At 46.6% G+C, this 21,511-nt stretch overlaps 2 protein-coding genes across 7 annotated transcripts; both read left to right on the forward strand.

Annotated features, from left to right (window-relative positions):
* Nucleotides 1–64: 64 nt before the first annotated feature.
* On the forward strand, nt 65–6,115 carry chaf1b (chromatin assembly factor 1, subunit B). The gene is made up of 14 exons (XM_047046665.1): nt 65–552; nt 1,015–1,141; nt 1,351–1,483; nt 1,601–1,721; nt 1,804–1,907; nt 1,993–2,089; nt 2,324–2,408; nt 2,495–2,588; nt 2,716–2,785; nt 2,929–3,020; nt 3,143–3,302; nt 3,511–4,089; nt 4,931–5,019; nt 5,589–6,115. Exons 2-14 carry the CDS (start codon nt 1,016–1,018, stop codon nt 5,666–5,668), a joined length of 1,830 nt encoding a protein of 609 aa, XP_046902621.1. The 5' UTR covers nt 65–552; nt 1,015; the 3' UTR covers nt 5,669–6,115.
* A 751-nt stretch (nt 6,116–6,866) lies between these two features.
* si:dkey-229b18.3 lies at nt 6,867–13,608 on the forward strand. Of its 6 annotated transcripts, XM_047047071.1 has the most exons (9): nt 6,867–7,189; nt 7,957–8,133; nt 8,205–8,480; nt 9,025–9,098; nt 9,262–9,499; nt 9,584–11,628; nt 11,847–12,086; nt 12,494–12,633; nt 12,876–13,608. In XM_047047071.1, exons 3-8 carry the CDS (start codon nt 8,231–8,233, stop codon nt 12,593–12,595), a joined length of 2,949 nt encoding a protein of 982 aa, XP_046903027.1. In that variant the 5' UTR covers nt 6,867–7,189; nt 7,957–8,133; nt 8,205–8,230; the 3' UTR covers nt 12,596–12,633; nt 12,876–13,608. The 6 variants fall into 6 exon arrangements, with proteins under 6 accessions (XP_046903027.1, XP_046903024.1, XP_046903025.1 ...); XM_047047068.1 differs by having other exon boundaries at nt 7,915–8,480; XM_047047069.1 differs by having other exon boundaries at nt 7,947–8,480.
* The last annotated feature ends 7,903 nt before the right edge of the window (nt 13,609–21,511 follow it).

The following is a 21,511-nucleotide window of genomic DNA, read 5'->3' on the forward strand; positions in this document are numbered from 1 at the left end:
TCCGGCCACCCGGAATAGGTGGTGGACCGAAGCTCAAAATCGTGCATTTGAACGATCCCTGGCGATGGATGAGCTGGATTTTTCTGTATCGCTTTAAAACTTTTCTACAACCCTTAAAAGATTAGTTGGCATGTCCACATTTTTCAAGGAACAAACGGTTTGTTTCTTTAACGACACAGGCATGTTTTCGGGACAACTATGGTCCGCATCCAATAAGAGCTCATATACATGACACCTTATACAGGTTCTGACAGCAGTTTCCAAAATATATGCGTCTCTTGCGGTCCGTCCATCCACGCAAAGATCAGCAGCCATCGCCGTCAGTCTATGGACGGCCATATGGACGGCCATGACGCTCTCAGGGATTTAGCTGGATCTCCTTGCGTTGTCCAATCGTAGCAAGAGAGCGCATACTTGTCACTAGCGGAAGTTTCGAGTGAATTGTACGCGGGAAATTGAGTGGTCCAGCTACCAGCTGCCTTACCCGGTGTTGTGCACTGTCGGCCAAGGACGAAGAACAATTAAGCAGTAGCGAAAATAAGGGAGTCACAGGTACTGGTAGCCTAAACGTGTATATTTCTTACTCTTGTCAAATGCAGTTATTTATTTGAGGCACGTACGCACTCGACAGTGAGTTTCTGTTGAGCTAGGTGGTTTGGTGAAATGACTAGCTACGGTAGCTATTAGCTGGGAAGAAACGGCTAACGCGACTGATTAGGGTTGCCACAAAGCCAAATTGTTAAGGTTTGCGATGCACATAGACTAGGTTAAGCGTCCGTATTACTGCCTAACGTGGACTATTAACAACTTTTTACCCGCTCATCTAAGCAAGCACACTAGGGTTGTGAAACTTGAGAAAGATGGCTCATACTAGTCTTACTGTAACGGTGGTTCCCAATACTAATTGTCACAAAGTCTCCACTCGGCTAGCAGTGCATTAATTCTGTAGCAAACCTGTCGCCCTACTCAGTCTTTTAGTTGGCCTAGATATTTGTCTTTCTGGACTGATTGTAGAATGAAGGTGATTACGTGTGAAATCGCGTGGCACAACAAGGAGCCGGTCTACAGTCTTGACTTTCAACACAGCTCAGAGGGACGCATAAACCGTCTGGCCACCGCTGGAGTGGACACAACTGTTAGAGTAAGTAACCCTTATCTGTCATTCACTTCATGCACACACTCACATTCCCTGGCTTTAATATATCACCTATCGACTTTCTCGATCACACATTCTCAGTCCTGTAAATAACACACCAGGATATGAACAATAACCAGGACTCTTCTTTCTCATGGATGTGTTTTGGCTAGCATAATTACAATAATGACTTGTCTCTTTCTGTGGTCATTCAGCTGTGGCGTGTTGAGACTGGTCCTGATGGGCGGGCGGTTGTGGACTTTTTGTCAAACCTGGCCAGACACACCAAGGCTGTCAACGTGGTCCGCTTCAGCCCCAATGGAGAGCTCCTGGCGTCAGGAGGAGACGGTATATTTATAAGATCAGCGACATGATGCTGCAAAAGTTTACAGCATTGTCTCCTTGTGTGTCTACAATAACATCTGTGTGTGTCTACCTTCCTCCTTGCTTGTTTTGTGTTTGCAGACGCAGCTATCCTGCTGTGGAAACTCAATGACAGTAAGGAATCAGAACAGCCTCCATGCTTCCAGGAGGAGGAGGATGCTCAGCTTAACAAGGAGTGCTGGACTGTGGTCAAGACCCTGCGGTGAGCTTTTGCCTAGCCAACACCAGCCTTTATGGTATAGCATAGTTTACATAAGCCTACTGACGTTTGTGTGCGTGTTTAGGGGCCACATAGAAGATGTGTACGACATCTCCTGGACCAGAGACTCAAACCACCTGGTGTCTGGATCTGTGGACAACACTGCTATCATGTGGGATGTCAACAAAGGTGTGTGCGTGTGTCCCTCTCTCTCTTTGTCTCTTTCTCCGGTCTGAGTCCGTGTGCGAATGTTAACAAGCCTGTTGTATTCCAGGTCAGAAGCTTTGCATCTTTAATGACCATAAGAGCTATGTTCAGGGAGTGGCCTGGGATCCCCTGGGCCAGTATGTAGCTACTCTAAGCTGTGACAGGTAGGGCAAGCTGCTTTCACCGTGTTCTTTTCTCCTTGTGCGATTCTCATCATTGCCTCCTCTATTTACTTGTATCTTTGCCGGTACCACCAACATTAAAAATCAAAGTGAATTTGCATGGAAGTTCTGGCCTCTTCAACAAACAAAGTATATGACCTGACAAATTACCGTTTTCGTTTAGTTTTTTACCTTCTAATCCTGACTCTCCGTCCTCCCTTTCTCTCCCTTTATCAGAGTGATGCGCGTGTACAGTACCCAGACCAGAAAGAAGGTCTTTGGTGTCAGTAAGATGAGCTCTGGATCAGCTGGAGAAGGAGAGGTCTGTTATGAGGACACAATGACGCAGTACACAGTCCCTATTCTGTCTTATACAGAATATTAATCACATACTATCTCTGTGCCCAGGTGAAAAACTACAGAATGTTCCATGATGACAGTATGAGGTCATTCTTTAGACGCCTCACCTTTACTCCAGACGGATCCTTCCTGCTCGCCCCAGGTACAAACTCAGAATACTTTTTTCCAAACAGTTACCTTAAACAGGAAGTAATGGCGTTCTATGGTGTCATATGCTAGGATTAAGAGCAACTAATTAATTTCCCCCCACCTTCATCTCTTCCTGTCAGCGGGGTGTGTGGAGGCGGGGGAGAATGTGACCAACACCACCTATGTCTTCTCTAGGAAGAGCCTCAAGAGGTAAACACAGCTAATTTATCCATCACTTACATTCATCCATCCACTTCCAAGGTCGTCTGTAGTGATAACTCATCATGTGATGAGTCCCTCATCACACGATGAGCATGCTGTACTGACAGTCTGAACGTGGATCTGTATTCCAGGCCTATAGCTCACCTGCCCTGCCCTGCCAAGGCCACCCTGGCTGTCCGCTGCTGTCCTGTGTACTTTGAACTGAGGACCAAGAAGGGAGAGGGTAGGGACATGCATGTTAACATAACACACTCACACACACTTGTGAAAACCACATCCCAGACCTAAAAAGGTTCATCTCCTTCATTAGTATTCCATTTCTCTCTCTCTCCCTCTCCCATGCAGATGGCTCTCAGCAGCCTCTCCCCAACACATTCCAGTTGCCATACCGACTGGTGTTCGCCGTGGCATCTGAGGATAGTATCTTCCTGTACGACACGCAGCAGACGCTCCCTTTTGGCTTGATCTCTAACATCCACTACCACACTCTCAGTGACCTCACCTGGTAATGCACACATACACACACACGGTCATATGCCAGCAACTTCACCTGGTAATATACACACCTAGCATGAACTGTTAATTAATAAAGGAACTGTTTCCAGTGGTGGAATAGAACATTCCCAACATTTTATAATCATCATCAGTGATTCAGTCACATTACATTGTTCCATCCTGGGATAGTGAAGATGGTTGTTCTATGCCCTGTCCAGGTCTGGAGATGGCTCCTTCTTGGCGGTGTCATCTACGGACGGCTACTGCTCTTTTCTGTCCTTCTCCCCTGGAGAGCTGGGCACCCCTCTAAAAGAGCCCCCTGCCCTGGAAGTCATTGCCCCAGGCAATGGCCTGGAGAAAAAGGGCAAGAAGGCAGCAGTAGCAGGCAAGATGATGGTGTCCCCCATTCCCCACAGCACAGAAGCAACCCCCCAGGCCACTGCTCCTGCATGTGTGGCTCTCCCCTCCAGCCCCATCACGCCCCTCTCCTCCCTGGCGTGCCCCCCTGCTACCCAGGCTGGTGGAGAGAAGAACATCCAGATGACCAAGACCAAGGGCCAGCCTCGTAGGATCACCCTCAGTACCCTCGAGGCCTGGAGTAAACCTGCCACCCCCAAACCCCAGACCACTGCCCCCGTGACAGGCAGCCCCAGCACTCCCTCGACACCCCAGATTTGCCTCACCCCGACCAGCTTGTCCACAGCCCAGCCCCGTCTCCACCCCCTCACCCCCTCCACCCCCAAGTTCAGTAGCAGCAGCACTGCAGGGCCCAGCACCCCGAAAGGACCCACCCCCAGGTAAGAGCTGTGTGCAATCGCAGGCAGATGTAAGATGCAGTATATATAGTTGAGATGGCTAGGTTTTTACGTCATTGAATCATGCCTCTAATTAAATGCCTTTCTCAAAGTAACACTACATTAATGACTTGATAATATGAAGTCAATACCACATTGGGAAATGAAATCAAAGATTAAATTCTTGCTCACTCGTGTTATTCACAGTAGTTGTGTTGTATAATGGGACCCAACTCAACCAAAAGACAATGCTCCACAGCACTGTCCAGTGGGTTGTTTAACATGTGTTGTTTAACTCAACACTTCAAAACCCCTAGCAGTTTTGTGCTGAGAGAAATAAACCTGAATATCTTGGCTTTGACTACACTCCTCTGCTGAAGATTGCATCTTTAGCTTGCTCAGCTGAAATGGGGGTCAGTGACTGGTGTGTTGCCCCCTAACTACGCTCACATTTCAGAATCTGAGACAGCCACATCAGAGCAGAAATCATGTAGCATACTAGTGGCATACCTCAGGTTTGAATGCTAATAGCTTTTTCATCCTTTGTCCTTTTTTGTGGTTTTGATTGTATTCGAAAGTACACATTGTCTGTGTACTATACACAGACAATATATTTACAATCTGAGTGTGAAGGTAATGAGTAAGGGAGAGACATGGGATGTTAAGATGAACCTTACTGTTTAGATGACTATAGTCTTTTTCCATTTCCTGAAGACTATAGGCCTATTCCTTCATTGACAAACTTGGAACTTCACACTTTCTATGCACTCTATAGAAATAGGACAAAATTGGATACACAAAAAAACACTTCAAGAGTAAACTCACTGTCACAACTTGTTTTCAGACGGATATCCCTGACTCCTGTGGTGACTTGCTCTCCAGCCGCCAATCAGCAATTCAGTGCACTCACCTCCACTGAGAAAGCCAAACACGGTCAGTACTCCCTCTAGAAACACGGGGGTTGGCCCAGAACTTTAAGACAAGGGCCAACATAGGTGTAGAACAATCACTTACCGTAATTTTCGGACCATAAGGCGCACCGTTATAGAAGCCGCAGCAGCTAAATGGAATGATGTGTACATATATAAGCCGCAGGTGTTTTGACCTTTCATTACCATATGTAAGGGTTCGTGCACAGAGGGGATTGTCGGGAAAGAGATGGCTGCTTGAGGAAGTTCCCATTTATTAACCGCCAGCCGTTAGCTGTAAAAATCCGTTAGAGAAAGAGAGAAAGAAAGAAAGAAAGCGCTAACTACTATGCATAGTTCTTGCATTTGGCAGCGTATATGAAATAAATGTAACTGCGGTCATTGTAACTTGAAAGGATAAGAAGTCATTAGAAATAGAAAATTAATTGCTCAGAATGAATGTTTCATGTGCTTTGGACATGGATAAATAATAGCTCTGGCATATTTATCTGCTCTATCTGTTCATGTTGTCACAAAGTTATGCTCGGTCTCTGAAACATGCCTTCACTAAGTTCTATTCTGTCTCTCTTTCAGAACGTCCCTCTCCCCCCACAGACCCTGTGTTCCTGCCCCCCGACTCCAAACGCCCTAAGACCAGCACCCCCCAGCATTAAGACCATTTCCCCTTCCACCTGCAGGGACCCCTTATGACCAACATGAGTATAGGACAGCAATAATACTGGTGTCAGCAGTCTACCTGCACACACACTGAGACAAGTTTGCCATCTTCCTTTAACTGTAACATATTCATTTACCCCCCCCCCCCCCCCCACACACACACACACACACACACACACACTTTAACACGCACACATATACACAACAATCCAGGTTAACATTTTGTATTTTATAACTCAGTAAAACAGAAACATCTCCCCTCGAAGCCCATTTTGACATCAGTGTGTTGCCAGATGGCTGTTACTAACGCGTAATGCCACCTCACTACACACTTGTCTGACTACAATCTGAAGGGCAGCAACTCACTTCAGCTGTATAGAAACTGCCACTGGTAACAATGCCTTATTATTCTGAACTGTTTTATAGGTAATTGTGGATTATACTGTGGATTTGTATAACAATTCAATATAGGAATGCTTGTGAAAAGAAAATGTGCTGTCTCATTTGTTCATATTTTATATGTACCAGTTTAATAAGAAAATGTTTTATTGAATGGCAAGGCAATGGTGTACAGACTATATAATTTTGCCTTGTAGCCTACTGCCTTTGAGAATGATTTATGCTATGAATTCAAAGCCTCCCATTTGAGTATTGATGCAGATGTAGGATTGCAAGGGTTTGGAATTATTTATCAGATCCTATACAGAGTATATTTTAAGAAAATCTTCAGAATGTTAGCAGTGTCATTTATGTATGATCAAATTTAGTTGGCAGTTCATTGAGCTGAGGTCCCTTTGTCTTCTCTAACAATCAATTTGATGGGAGCACCATTGGTGTAATTGGGTTTACTAACTAGAGGTTTACATTTTTATAACTTAAGTCTCAGTGGATAGCATATTTCTTTCAATTAAAACACGAGGTTTTCATGCAAGCAAGTTCTGTTAAAAGAATATTAGGAAGTGATACTGGATCATGTGCGACGAGAAGAGGAGTTGATAATAGACTATTATATTTCTTAGTAGTCAACTTGACAGAAGACTGCACCAAGTGAGACAAAACTGACATCAACAACCGATCTTGATAATGTGGGTAAAAAAAAAGTCGTCTGACTGGCAGTTTCAACGTCCAATCAGAAGGTCGTTTGGGAAATCTCTAAAGTGTCTACTAATGGCAGTGAAGGAAGGAGGGGGTGAGGCTGCGAGTGATTGAACGGGTTAGGTTGTCATTTAGTAACCAACAGAAGGTTACGAGTTAAAAAATTTGGATTATTTGATCATCTGACTGGCCTTGCGCAGAGAGGAGAGACAAGAAATGAGTCGGATACCTCACATGAGGGTATTGTTGGGCTTTTTATTAGACAATTATGTCTATTTAATCTTTCGTGTTTGATTTGGGAGACACCAGTTCGCCTCACGCTAGGCTAGGTCGTCCAACTCGCGATGCTGGGGAGATAGCTGCATCATCATGTTGTTTCGGACTCCGAGTTTCAGTGAAATACATCTGAAGTTACGCCAGAGGTAAAGGGAATCTTCGTCATTTGGCCACCCGACAACGTGTTCTATTGATAACAAACACCAACTGGTCGCATTGATTGCTTCTCTTAGGTTTACTGGCATTACATCTGTGATATTTAGCAACCCGTTGGGAAGTAACCAGTTACATTGTATCTCGTGTTAATGCCTATCTTTGGCGCGATATCCCTAATTTTCCTTGTTCACGGTTTCTATTTGGCAACGTTATTATTTTTGTACACATACGTGACCTTAGCTGAATTGTTATGAAACTGAAATAAATCTGCAACATTTTTGTTGTCATAGCTTATCTAAGACCCATAACTAACCTACATACTTTTAGAATCGGAAGGAGAAATGCATATTTTGTATCTGGATTACCATGGTTCTGGGATCTATACCCTAAATTCTGGTGCTGGATGATTCATATAATCCTAATCCTGAAATATATGGACCATAACCAAAAACATGCTGAATAGATCTAACTACAATTGATATGTTCAAACATAGGCTAATATACAAGAGGAATTTGAAAAGGATGGGTCTTCTTGCTGTTAGGCTACCAACAACTTTCACAGAATACACATCACGTAAATTGTGTAGCTAATTGTCACAGTTTTAACAGGTTTGTCTGTGAAAATGTTTTCAACGAATCGAAAATGATAAGAAAGCACAGCTCCGTATCAGTAATCGAACCAAGTTTCTTAGTCCAATATTAGTATGTTTTCAAGCTTCTTTGGTAGGTGTTGTTCACCATCCATAGCTGTCATCAGATACACGTGGAGTTCATGTCAGGACACTTGAGAACTTCAGGCCAAAGCAGCTCCCAGCGGTGACTTGTCGGCGGAGGTGACGGGGGTAGCCTCCAGAAAGAGGATTCACTTTGTGCTGCCGGGTTTTGGGCGGCGGAAAAGACGGACACAAATAGTAAAAGTTCCTTCGATAGAGAGGCAAGTTAAAATGGCCGGCGATTGCACCTATACTCATTACAGGAATGATAATACCCTCTGTCTGTCAAAAGCTTTGCCGGACCGGGCGCAAGACCTCATGATTGAGACTGACAACACTGGCGACTTGATTGGGCGTGGGTCAATGGCGTGTTCACCCAACTTTGAGATCATAGACGGGCTGCAGTACCGTAAGAAATTGGAGCAAGGATTCATCCACTACCGGGAGGTTTTAGACCAGGACCGGCGGCACGGGGCAATCTCCACCTTTCACCGGCGGCGGCCAGGCACACGCCACCTTTCCCTGGAGGAAACCTATAAAGCCGTCGCCGAAAACTACTGGTGGGACGGTAAGTCTTCAGTTGGATTTGTTTTTCAGTTGTTTAAGGACTGTTTTACTAATGACAGTGTGCTTGAGACGCCCTGTCTTCAACCCGGGCATCTAGTCTTAGCAAGCCACAGTTCCGAGAAGTGTTGCATGAATCCCATACCTGGCAGACATAGAACGAATAAGTAGGTAGGTACGTCTCTGGGTCTGACTTCCTCCAGTAGTTTCTCCATCTGCTTTTAGTCGAGCTCAGGTGTTCTCTACTGAAGAGAGGTTCCATCTTAGACGGGCAGCTCTGACCAGATGGGGAAATTGTAACCCTCAGATAGAGTTGCCACTTGCAAGGAATGGTTTAACTCTACAGGCGTTCCGTCAAAGGTGTCATGAAAAGGAAATCCTTGAGGGTTTAGGTGCAGTTCTATGGGCATATGGGAAGTAAAAAGGGCCATACAAATACTTTTTATTTTAGAAGTCTCTCAAGGAAAACACTGCTATAATGTGTATACTTTTGTCTCTGGTTTGAAACGATGATAATGCTGTTGATGACTTTAATGATTTTTCCTCAGGGATGTATTTCCACATCAGGGACCATGTACTTGGGTGCTCAGATTGCCAGAATCAGCAGAGCCAGAGAACCATGGTAAGAGAACCTCAGAACCACCCAGACGGTGATGTTCTGGTTCTGAAAGCCAGAAAATGTGAAGGCATAGCAGACCATCTCCAACTCACCAGGCTGTGCTAACCCTATCTTATCTCTCTCTCTCTCTCTCTCTCTCTCTCTCTCTCTCTCTCTCTCTCATCAGGAGTGTGGCAGCTTGAAAGGGAGTGTTTCCAAGACAATGATGTCACACAGCCATGACATTCTGAGTAAGCTGCGGAGCCAGCGAGATGCAGGGCTCTTCTGTGACATCACACTGAGGACAAACGGACAGTCTTACTCGGCCCACAAGGCAGTGTTGGCTGCGGTCAGCGAGTACTTCCAGGAAGTCTTTGCGGAAATGGATTCCACACCCAGCTTGAAGACTGACATAGATTTAACTGGTGGGAATAGGACTGAAATGAAGCTCTTAATTAGATGAATGACGGTGTATCTTTCTTCCAATCTTACACTTCCTCTTCTTTCAGGTTTCAGGGAGGACAATCTTGTGTCCCTGCTGGACTTCTCCTATTCCTCCACTCTAAGCGTCCGTCCGGAGGACCTGCCAGAGGTCAGCACCATGGCCCGACACCTGGGCATGTGGCCCGCAGTCGAGGCCTGTTCCGCCCTGCAAAGGGAACAGAAGGGCACTCTCCAGCAACTCCAGACGCAGTTCCAGAAGGACAGGAAGAGGATAAAGCTAGAACCTAGGGAGGGAGGGCTTCTTGGTGCTGGGAAGGATGGCTTCAGGTGGACCCTGGACCAATCCAATGAGCCTTTGACAAACTTCCCCAGACGCTCGCCTCGCATCCCCCATAGTCAAGGCCCAGGACCCATCAGTCTCCACATGCCCCTCAGTCCCACAAACAGAATGAAGCTCATGGATTTTAAATCGCCCTCTAGTAAGAGGACCCGGCTCCCTCGAAATACCCCCTCTTCACCCCACACACACACGCGTCTCCTGCGCTCCACCCCCGGAGCGGCCCAAGAGGTCCAGAGATTGCTGCCCAGGCCCGAGAGCCCCAGACGGGGTCACAAGCGTTGCCCGTCCTTCAGCTCCAGACAGGAGCCCAAGACTAGTGTTCCCCTGGTCAGAGTCAAGGAGGAAGAGGAGGAACAGAGGGAGGAGGAGGAGGACCATGTCCGTGTGTTGGAGAAGTATCGCCTCATGAATGTTTTAGGGCTTCAAAGGACCTCCCTTCTGTCCTGTCAGGAGGAGCTGATTGGTTGGAGACAGAAGAAACGCCTTCGCAAGTTAAAGGTCAACAACTACTCCCTGACCAAGCGGAGGAAACCATGCCCACAGGTCCCTGGGCTTGCGTTCCGAAGTCTTCCCCTGTCCCTACCTCTATGCAACGCTGTTAACACCCGCCTACTCAAACAAGTCATTAAGACTGAGCCCAGTGATCCCGTCAACATGGAGATAGGACTGAAAAGACCAAGGTCTGCCCCTAGACCTGTTCCACCCTCTGATAGGAGCATGCGCAGTAAAGTGCTGTTACCCAACCTGCGGCATCCAATTTCCAGGCAGCCCTTTGGTGGTCGGGAACTCAGGCGTTCTGTAAGAGGGAGCGACGGCGCTCCTTTTTCTGCCCAACCTCCACCTTGTCACGACAACGCTAAGCCTCTGAGGAGGAACGTTATCAGGATCAAACCGGAACCGTACGACTTTGCCATCTCAGCACCGCCTCTCCCTGTACACAGTTGCCATGGTCTCACACACATGCGCCAACCTCCGCTTACTAGGACACACCCCGGGGACAGGGTCAACACCACGGGGACCGTCCGCTATAACAGCGGTCGGCCAGTGGCAAAGACCAAGGTGAGGACGATTAGAGGTAGAGAGCTTGGCAAGGCTCAGCGCCCCACCAAAGAAGAGTGTCTCAGGACGGACAGCAGACTTCTTCTGGAATCGGGTCTAGAGGAATCGCTTGGAGTTCTCGGAAAGAAGAGAGATGCTGTGGCAGTCAGCGCAGATCCAGACATTGCCCCTGTCCCCCATCTCTACACTCATCCACTCTACCGGGCCATCAAAGAGGAGCCAGTGGACCCCCTGCCGGTGGGGCTGCCCTTCTCCGAGCCTCCCTCTCCAGACCTGGGCAAGCGCCAGAGCAAGCCCCCTGTCAAGTTGCTTGACCCTGGCTTCCTCTTCAGCTTCTGCCGGCCCCCAGGGGGCCCGGTAGTGAAGAGGGAAGAGGAGAGTGTGGATATCTGCTTGACACGCTCAGTGTCACGGGGAGAGAGGTTTGGGGATGGTGCGGGCCCAGTTAGGGTCCTGAGAGCAAGAGGACTTCCCCCAAACCCCACCTCAACTCAGGTTAAGAAGGAGAGAGTGGAGAGGAAAACGGGCCACGACAAAGGTCACAAACGGGGCACTCGCTCCTACCATCACAAACACCAACCCCCCCTGCAACACAAGCTCTCTCGCCTGACTAAAAGCCCCCAGCAAAGCAAGTCCCCCACACATGGCAGGCGCCCCCACGCAGTCAGCGCAGCAAGGTCAAAACCTGGGACCCCACGGGACATACCAAAGGTATGATACCGAGGCAGGGACCAGGAGAGGAGGGGGCAATCTGTTTGCTGTGTGCTCATCCTTGGTTTCATGTACAACTAGAATCCGTTTATGTCAATGGTTTAATTGCACCTACACACACAGGCTCAAATGGCTCTAACTCAGCTGTGGGATGTTTTCCAGTAGACTCCAGAACATTCATCTCGTCAGCTGCTGACTGTCTTGCTCCTTTCTTGCAGAAGCGTAACAGGCCCCTCCCCGTGCATGGCCGAAGCTCCGCCCTCCAGCAGTCGGTTCGCAGAGCGCGGCTGAAGCAGCTGAGAGGACTGAGGTCTGGGAGGGGTCAAGGGTGGGCCTCTGGGAGCTCCACCCCCAAGGCGCCTCACTCCTGCCTGGAGTGCCACTTCTCCTTCCGAGACTGTGATGCCCTCCTCATACACCGCATCCGGCACATTAAGGGCAAACACTGGCCCTGCCCTGTACGTGTACCCTAACTACCCATAACCTTACCTGTTATTGCTCAACAACCCCAAACACTGGCCTTGCCCCATACATGTACTACAACAAACCCTTTCACCTTATCATTTATTCAAAATGTCCCTTTCACTGGCCTCAATAACTGCCCCTTCAAACCCTCTCACTGCCTCTCAGTTTTCTAACAAGGCCTAACTGCCCATCTTACCCTTGAATTATCCCAAACATTGCCCATACCTTGTATGTAAACCCTATCTGCCCCTCTCACTGCAAAACGACCCCCCCCCCCCCCCCCCCCCCCCCCCCCCAACACTTGAATCCCCAGTGATTGTCTTATCTTCAACCTGGCATTTGTGACATTGTATGCCTCAATTGACTCTATTGTGTGTCTCTCTCCTTTCCTCCTCTGTAGCTGTGCAGTAAGACCTTCTTCAGACAGAAGAATGTAAGGAACCACATTAGAACACATGACCAGCGGTTGTATCGCTGTCGCAGCTGCATGGCAGCCTCCTGAGGCCTGCTCCAGGGTTCAGGGACCTGCAGGGGACTGAGGTGGGTGGCTGGGTGCCTCTCTATTCTAGATCTCTATTCTGCCTCTCTATTCTAGCTCCTTGGGCCAAACCACATAGGACAGGTTGGGCGTGCTGACGGCATTGTTGTCAATGCAAAAATGAAATTGATTATGAAATGTGTCAGGCAATTCATAATGTGTGTTACAGCTAGGGATGTCATGGCAATGAACGGAGTACGTAGAAATGTACAACTTAATGTCATTAATTTGCGATTTATTACAGGGAGAAGGTCTGAGACGACTGTAACAATGAAGAGGGATGGGCACAATGTGAACAGAAGCTTGTTCATACAAATCATCATTGACACACGTGCACATTCAAGCATAATGCTGTGTGCCTCTGTGATGTAGTTACCGTGATCCTGATGACTATGTACTATAGTGATGATCGATTGTTGATGTTCTGTTATTTAAGATTATAATTTAAAGTTCTTGTTTGCGTTGCCGTAGCTACAGGTGATACTCTCGAACGTTACACTCAGGGGGTGGGGGAACTGTGATGTCATTGTATAAGAATTATTATTATTATTACTTTTTTGTTATAGTTTGTTGGGCATTTCTTCTTTACTGGCATAATTACATGGTAGAGTGACGGGAAATGTAGGGGAGAGGACATGCAGAAATGGCCGGAATCAAACCCAGGGCCCTGAGGTACGCGCTCTTAACCGGTGACCCACCGGCGTGTTCCGTTACTGCATGAGAAAGACATCACAGTTAAGCGCTCATTAGATGTCTTTGTAATTGAATGGAGAATTATGATAAATATTATTCCTTCTGCCATTATTGCTATCGTTATTTTTCTATGTATAGACAAATCTTGAGTGCACTTATTCCATAGCTTTTGATAAACCTAAGAGAGGTGGAAGAGGTGTATATGGAAGGTTCAAACAGATATCTAAGTTGGGAGTACTTGAAGCAGGTTGGAGATGATGTGAGTGGGTATACTTGAATGATCACAGAGGATTAGAAGGAGGTGGGGGTGGTGTGCCAGTTACAGAGGCTGTTACAATAATCTTAATGGTATCCTGCCTTTCTTGGTCCCCTACTTGGGAATTTCCCTGGACATGACAGGATTGGTCACAGCTGTGTAGAAGAGCACATGTTTTCACATTTGAGAGAAATATGTCTGTTTTAGGGTATTGATGATGGCCCCAGTCACATGGGTCTTTAGTTGTGGTAGGTTTCCCATTGAGTGTGTCAGGTAGGTTATCATTGTGGGTCGGCTAGAGTCTACACTTGTGTCAGTCGAATTGGCTCACCTTCATCCAGGGTTATATATTGTGAAGGTAAGGTGGCCGAGGGAATGGGGATGAGGGGGGGTAACGTCACTGAATGACGTTCTTGCCTCTCGTCTTCGAAGGTGTCCCGCTGAAAGGAAGCGTGTTTGTGAGGTTTTAATGTGAATCTTTACCAGTGTAACCAACACATCTTTCCTTCTCTCTGCTCCTCCATATCACATCCCAGGCTTTTAAATGTCATACTTTTTTTTTTTATACATGTGATTCTTTCCCTCTTACTACACATTTTAGAAACATTTGAGGTGTTTCAGAATTTGTTTAACCGTCAAAGTTATTCTCTCTTGTAATTAAAGGTACAATAGGTAAGGTTTATTCAGTAAAAAATATTTTGTCTCCTATAAACATGTTGTGTAAGTTAATGAGGCTCTCTGGGAGTTGTTTAGCAACACAGAGCTCAGTGCCAGTGGAATGTCAATTTCATATTTTGGAGTGGCCTGCTACTTTCCAGTCAATTATGTTCCATCAATCCTGTTCCAACCAATTGCCTTTGGCAGACCTTTCTCCTTGGCTTATTTTGTTAAACCACTGTCAATCAAACATGAGCTGGAGGAAAGCACTGAGGTTCAGAGGTGCTGTTTCTTTTTTGGGGAATTTATTTTGTTATGTAATGCTACCTATTTCAGCTTTAAGAAATTTCTGAATTAGATTTTATCGGCCAAATGATTCTAATGAAGCTATCCTGTAAAAAATAAAGCATGAAATAAAACTTTTGCCTTTTACATTTCCATGACTGTTCTGTTATTCAGTCCTGTAGTGTTGATATTAGTATGGTTCACAGTTTTCCATCCTCCCAGTGGATCAACAGTGGGAGATCATTGATAGCTACAACATGTAAATTATAGAACATGGATCCATTTTATCAACAGAGATAATGGACGTGACCAATATTTTGAAAGCATGCAGTACCTTATACTGACATTAGAGGGCAGCAACACAAGGTAAACACTCACAATCAGACAGTATACAAAATGACTAACTGAATCAGATAGACACATCTTTGGATGGGTCTGAGTAGACATTTGGATGAGGGTGGATTGGTATTACACTGTGAAAGTCATCACTCTACTGTTAGATTATAGATTTTATTGTAACGCAAGCCTCATATGACCACATACATAACAAATGTGGGATTTATACAGAAACATTAACTGATTCATTATATCAGATGAAGTTTGACTGTTTTCCTTCAAGCCAGTAATCACATCCAAATAGTTTTGTTTCCTGCCTGGTTCTTAGGGGGCTATTCTATCCTGTGGCTGTGAATGCGGGCAGGGGGCTTATGGGAGTTTAGGGAGCTGAGGGAGTCCGCCCAGGAACAGCTGACAATTTATGCTAGAGGGGCCCCCACATTCTCAAAGAGAAAGGGGGGGGGGGGGTGCTGAGAGAATCAGAGAGAGAGACAGAGGGTAAGGGAGGGGGGAGAGGTCGAAGAGGATAAGAGGTGGGGGTGAAGGGGTGCTAAAAAAGAGGAGGAGAGACCAGAGAGCTATGGTGAGGAGAGAGGGAGACAGTCTTGTTTGTAGCTTGTCAGCGATTGCTGGAGACAAGCTTCCCCTCCATGTGTGAAAGCTACTTGGCAGGAATGCTTGGGCCATACCAAGTGTGGCCAGCCAGGAGGGGTGTTCAGGGAGGGAAACAAACCCGGAATGAGCAGCCAGTATGTGGCTCAAATAATCCTTAGGCAGCGTCTGTGCTTTGATGTGTGTCTTTGTGTGTGTGTATGTGTGGGTGTGAATAGGGTTGCAGGGGAGAGCGTTGTGTATGGATATGTGGTCTCTCTCACCAGCAGCAACAAAAGAAGAGGAATGAAACACCCCCTTTTCCCCCTCCCCACCTCTCCAGAGAAAGGAGAAAAAAACTGAAAGAAAAAAGATGATGAAATCTGAAGGGGTCCTGCAGTGTGGATGTTTTTCTGTGTGTGTGTGTGTGTGTGTGGTGAGGGAGGGGGGGGCATGTGTGTATGTTACTTTGTGTTTTGTGGTGTCGGTTTGCAAGTCCTCATTGCATGCACATTTCGTGTGTATGTGTATGAATGTGCACAACTATACTGATCTTCAGCTTGTGCCTCCTCCTCTCCCCAGCAGGGGTGGTTCTAGTATTGGGAATGCGTGTGTATGTGTGTGTGAATGAGTGTGTATGTATGTGTGAATGAGTGTGTATGTGTGTGTGAATGAGTGTGTATGTGTGTGTGAATGAGTGTGTATGTGTGTGTGAATGAGTGTGTATGTGTGTGTGAATGAGTGTGTATGTGTGTGTGAATGAGTGTGTATGTGTGTGTGAATGAGTGTGTATGTGTGTGTGAATGAGTGTGTATGTGTGTGTGAATGAGTGTGTATGTGTGTGTGAATGAGTGTGTATGTGTGTGTGAATGAGTGTTTATGTATGTGTGAATGAGTGTGTATGTGTGTGTGAATGAGTGTGTATGTGTGTGTGAATGAGTGTGTATGTGTGTGTGAATGAGTGTGTATGTGTGTGTGAATGTGTGTGTATGTGTGTGTGAATGAGTGTGTATGTGTGTGTGAATGAGTGTGTATGTGTGTGTGAATGAGTGTGTATGTGTGTGTGAATGAGTGTGTATGTGTGTGTGAATGAGTGTGCATGTGTGTGTGAATGTGTGTGCATGTGTGTGTGAATGAGTGTGCATGTGTGTGTGAATGAGTGTGTATGTGTGTGTGAATGTGTGTGTATGTGTGTGTGAATGAGTGTGTATGTGTGTGTGAATGTGTGTGCATGTGTGTGTGAATGAGTGTGTATGTGTGTGTGAATGTGTGTGTATGTGTGTGTGAATGAGTGTGTGAATGTGTGTGTATGTGTGTGTGAATGAGTGTGTATGTGTGTGTGAATGCGTGTGTATGTGTGTGTGAATGAGTGTGTATGTGTGTGTGAATGAGTGTGTATGTGTGTGTGAATGTGTGTGTATGTGTGTGTGAATGTGTGTGCATGTGTGTGTGTGTGTTGTTATCCTACAGTAGCCTGTTGCTCTCTAAGATCCCCTCAGATCGGCAGAGAGAGTCTTCTCATGTCCACAGACATACTGTCTCAGTAAACACATGGGTTCTTCTCTATGAATAAAGAACGTTCAAGAATAAATGAAACATTTGGATTTTTGTACATTGTGAACGTAGTTAATCAGTTCACTACCTCATTCCCTTCTTTTCCCTCTTCCCCTTTTCCCATTGCTCTCCCCCCACCCTACTCTGTTCTGTCTCTCTTTTTTCTCTTGCATGCTCTCTCTGTCTCTATCTCTGTCTCTCTCTCTCTCTCTCTCTCTCTCTCTCTCTCTCTCTCTCTCTCTCTCTCTCTCTCTCTCTCTCTCTCTCTCTCTCTCTCTCTCTCTCTCTCTCTCTCTCTCTCTCTAACCTTCCCTCAGTCACCCTCTCTGTCACTTTCTGTCCAATACACAGGCACACATACACACAGACACGTATTCACATTATGCATACACACACACCAAATATCTGTCGCTGTTGGCAGTCGCAGGAGCTTTATTTCCTGACTGAATATTTTTCGTGTGTGGAAAAGCTGTAAAGTTCCGGAATGTCCAGTCAGCAGTAGTGAGAGCAACCGACTGACTTATAGACTGAACCAGCAACAGATCTTCATGCTCTTCTGTTTTTTACTACACAGTTTTAACATTGTCTCCAACCAGGACGTGTAATTATTTCTGAGTTAAGAGGAGATTCAGTTTTGGATTTAATACTGTGTTGGGGCAAATGAGTTTGCATGGCTGGGGTCAGGAATGATTCATTCGTGAGGAAATGGTAGTAGGAAACAAACACACATGTATATTACTGAAAGAGACAGGAATAGGTGGAATGGTTGTGGTGACCTGGTTTGAATCTCCCCTCGAGGAAACTTGGAGAGTACAGAAAGAAAAGATGATTGGACAATGCAAAGAAAGAGAGGGAAAAAAAAGGAAAAAGATGGGGAGGAAGGAGGTGAGTATGAGGTGAGAAAGGAGAGGGTGACGGATGGTGAGCATGGAGAGAGGGAGGAGGGACAGAGAGTAAAGCACGGCGAGGACAGAGGGAGAGATAGAGGGAGGGGAGGAGGGGAGGAGGAGGTGATCTCTGGGGTTTGAAGCACATTAGTATTCATGGAGAAGAGGGGGCCACAGACAGCAAAGAAACAGCAGAGAGCAGGAGAATACCACGCACACTCACACACAGGCATATGCAGGCACGCACACACCTAGATTTACCACCATAAGCCCATTTGTATGTGTGTTTGTGTGAGAGCTTACTTATTAGAGGCTGCCTGCCTGCATCTACCCTCCATGCAGCAACCGACATGCACAAATAAATATGCATGTGAGATGCAGCTGGGAACACACAGGAATACAGGGCCCAGTTTGCTCTTCTCTACCTTGATACTGTGTGGATGCGTCCAGACATGCAGGATCCCAGGGTGACAGGCCACCCCAGACACCTGGACAGGCCCGAGCTCAGAGAGAAGGGGTTTAGTCTTGTTGGAGTGTGTTGTTCCTCCAAATTAAACGTAATTTAAAGGTGAAATGGAATTATAAAGGGAGGGAGAGCAAGAGAAGGGCAAGAGGAAGAGGGCAACAACTCAGGGTAGGCTATTCTTAGTCTCTGCTCAGACTTGGGGGAGAGTGTGTGTCTGTGTGTGTGTGTGTGTGTTTACTGTATGCGTGTGTGTTTGTGCATGTGTGTGAACAGGCTGGCAGTGTGCAGCTGACAGCTGATTTGCTGTGACACCAGACACACTGCCTGCCGTGGACTCCAGTGGCCTAGATATGAGAGCCCCTTGGAATCACCCCCCTCCCCCATCACACACACATGCGCGTGCACACACGTACACAGACATCTCTGCTGGAGTCTGATGCATTCAGGAGCTCTGTGCACAAGAGAAGAATTTCACACAGAGGGATGAGACCATGACGACATAGGGAGGGGAACAGACAAAAAACCAGAAGGGAGAGTGAGAAGTTGAGGAGATTTAGGAGCTAGAGAGAAATGGTAAATTAACCGATTGAAGAGAGAGGGGGGGGGAGTTAGTCAAAAAGAGAAAACGTGAGAGAGGGAGTCAGAGGAAGAGGGTAGAGAGATCACTTATCATGTTAACAGTCTGAAGCACCGCATAGAGATGGAGGAGGTTGGTTGCCATGGTACCAGAGGCTGCATCCTTTTGTTAAATATGTCACTCAGGGGGGATCAGGGTAATGAGGAGGGACTCTGTGTATGTGTGTTTATGTGTTTGTGTGTCGTGTGTGGGTGAGAGCGTATATCCACGGCGCGTGCTTGCTTCTGTGTTTGTGTACACGTGTGGACAGACACATCTATGTGTGTGTCTGGTAGCTCAAGGTCTACTCTGAGGGATCTGTGTAAGGGATGATGATGGGATCTTTAACCATGAGAGAGGGAGGAAGAGATGGGAGAGGAGAATAGAATAGAAGACAGGAGAAGAGCAGTAATGGTATAGGAGAGCAATTTTGAGCAGAGAATGTGTGAGTGTTGTTTCAAAATAAAGAAGAATCAAAGAACAACATCATTTCATATTTTCCTGTCTCTATCTCCGACATTGTAATTTAATTCTGTCTGCCTACTGGGCTCTCTCTCTCTCTCTCTCTCTCTCTCTCTCTCTCTCTCTCTCTCTCTCTGTCTCTCTCTCTCTCTCTCTCTCTCTCTCTCTCTCTCTCTCTGTCTGTCTGTCTGTCTGTCTCTGTCTCTGTCTCTGTCTCTGTCTCTGTCTCTGTCTCTGTCTCTGTCTCTGTCTCTGTCTCTGTCTCTGTCTCTGTCTCTGTCTCTGTCTCTGTCTCTGTCTCTGTCTCTCTCTTCTGTAAAACAGTGTTGACCCTCCCGTTGAACTGAGGGTATGCACATACATGTTCCATCTCAATCCCACTTCTTCCTCACACAGACTCACAGCAGAAACAGCACCATCCTGTAGGCCTCATATTCTTCCAATCTTCTCTCTTTTTTTCTACCACCTTTCTGCATACTACTTCCCCATCTGTCTATCTCACCCTCCTTCTCTCTCTCTCTCACTCCCTCTCTCTCCTCTCAGACAGGGATAAATAATTTGATTAGGAGGGTTTTCAAATTCCACCACTCTGAGAAGCGTGACGTTAATCTTTTATTATCTGCTCTCTCATTCTTCCTCTCTTTCCATCCCATTTTCTATCTCCTCTCTCTCCTTCTATCTCTCTCCTTTTCCCTTTTTCTCCCTCTCTTCATCTCTGTCCTTGCTCTATTCTAATATATGCACCATTATGTTAGGGCTGATGCAAAAAAAATATATTTTTATTGACTGAAAGACTGTTTATTGGTAAACGTACCATCACAAGGAGGACACGCACGCGCACACAAAAAACAGGAACAAAGAGAGGTTGAAATGAATGAGAGGATAGTAGGTTTAAAGATGAAGAAAGATGGGACAAGAGTGCGATAACACAACACGTACACACATTGTTTGTGTGTCTGTCTCTCTCTTTGATCTCAAGCTCTGTCCCACACTGCATATTAAGATGCCCAGGCCCTGTTTGGTATTCTGGGGCAGGCACCAGCGATGCCAGTCTCCATATCCTCTCCCCGCTTCCCTCTGAAAGAGAGCAAAAACCCCTCTGTCTGTCTCAAGATGTTTATCCCACTAAATGGGTCTGAAATGGCCAGAGAATGAAGGAGGGAGAGTAGGAGGGAAAGGGAGGGAAAGGGAGGGAGAGGGAGGGAGAGGGAGGGAGAGGAGGAAGAAGAGGGAAGGAGAAAGAGGGAGAGGAGGGATGAGAGAGATAGAGTGAGTAAGGAGGATGGAAAAGGGAAGAGGGAGGGAGGGAGGGAGGGAGGGAGGGAGGGAGGGAGGGAGGGAGGGAGGGAGGGAGGGAGGGAGGGAGGGAGGGGAGAAGGGTGGGGGGGTATCAGACACCACAGACAGCGATATAGAAGGGAGGAAGAGTGGCAGAGAGATGGAGCTGATTTTAGCAGAAAGGATAAATTAAACGCTATTATCACAATGGGCCAGTAATACAGCCTGTCTGTATACACACACACACACACACACACTGTCACATGCACACACACATGCTTTCAATCTGCCTCCCTCACTGAAGGAGGGATGGTGTAGTTAGAGAGAGTGACAGATTAGAGCAGGGGATGAGGAAGGGCAAGAGAGAGAGAGAGAGAGAGAGGAGAGAGAGAGAGAGAGAGAGAGAGAGAGAGAGAGAGAGAGAGAGAGAGAGAGAGAGAGAGAGAGAGAGAGAGAGAGAGAGAGAGAGAGAGAGAGAGAGAGAGCCCAGTAGGCAGACAGAATTACAAGGTCGGAGAGAAACAGAGAGAGAAAGAGTTTAGTGGTGGGTGACTGCTCAGTGTTTGGGATTAGTATATGACTCTAAAGCTCTCTCTCTCTCTCTCTTCCTTCTCTCTAAGCCCTGGGGAAGGCACAGCTTTAGTTAAACTGCTCTATTAAACGACGCCTGCTGAGAAAATCAAATTATAACTTTCTTTAATCAGCGAGTATCAGTGGCCCACACAGGAGCAGCCAGCTCAGACACGAGGGAGGGAGAGAGGGAAGGGTAAGAGAGAGAGAGAGAGAGAGAGAGAGAGAG

Source organism: Hypomesus transpacificus, chromosome 23 (assembly GCF_021917145.1).
Source record: "Hypomesus transpacificus isolate Combined female chromosome 23, fHypTra1, whole genome shotgun sequence".
Classification (NCBI taxonomy): domain Eukaryota; kingdom Metazoa; phylum Chordata; class Actinopteri; order Osmeriformes; family Osmeridae; genus Hypomesus; species Hypomesus transpacificus.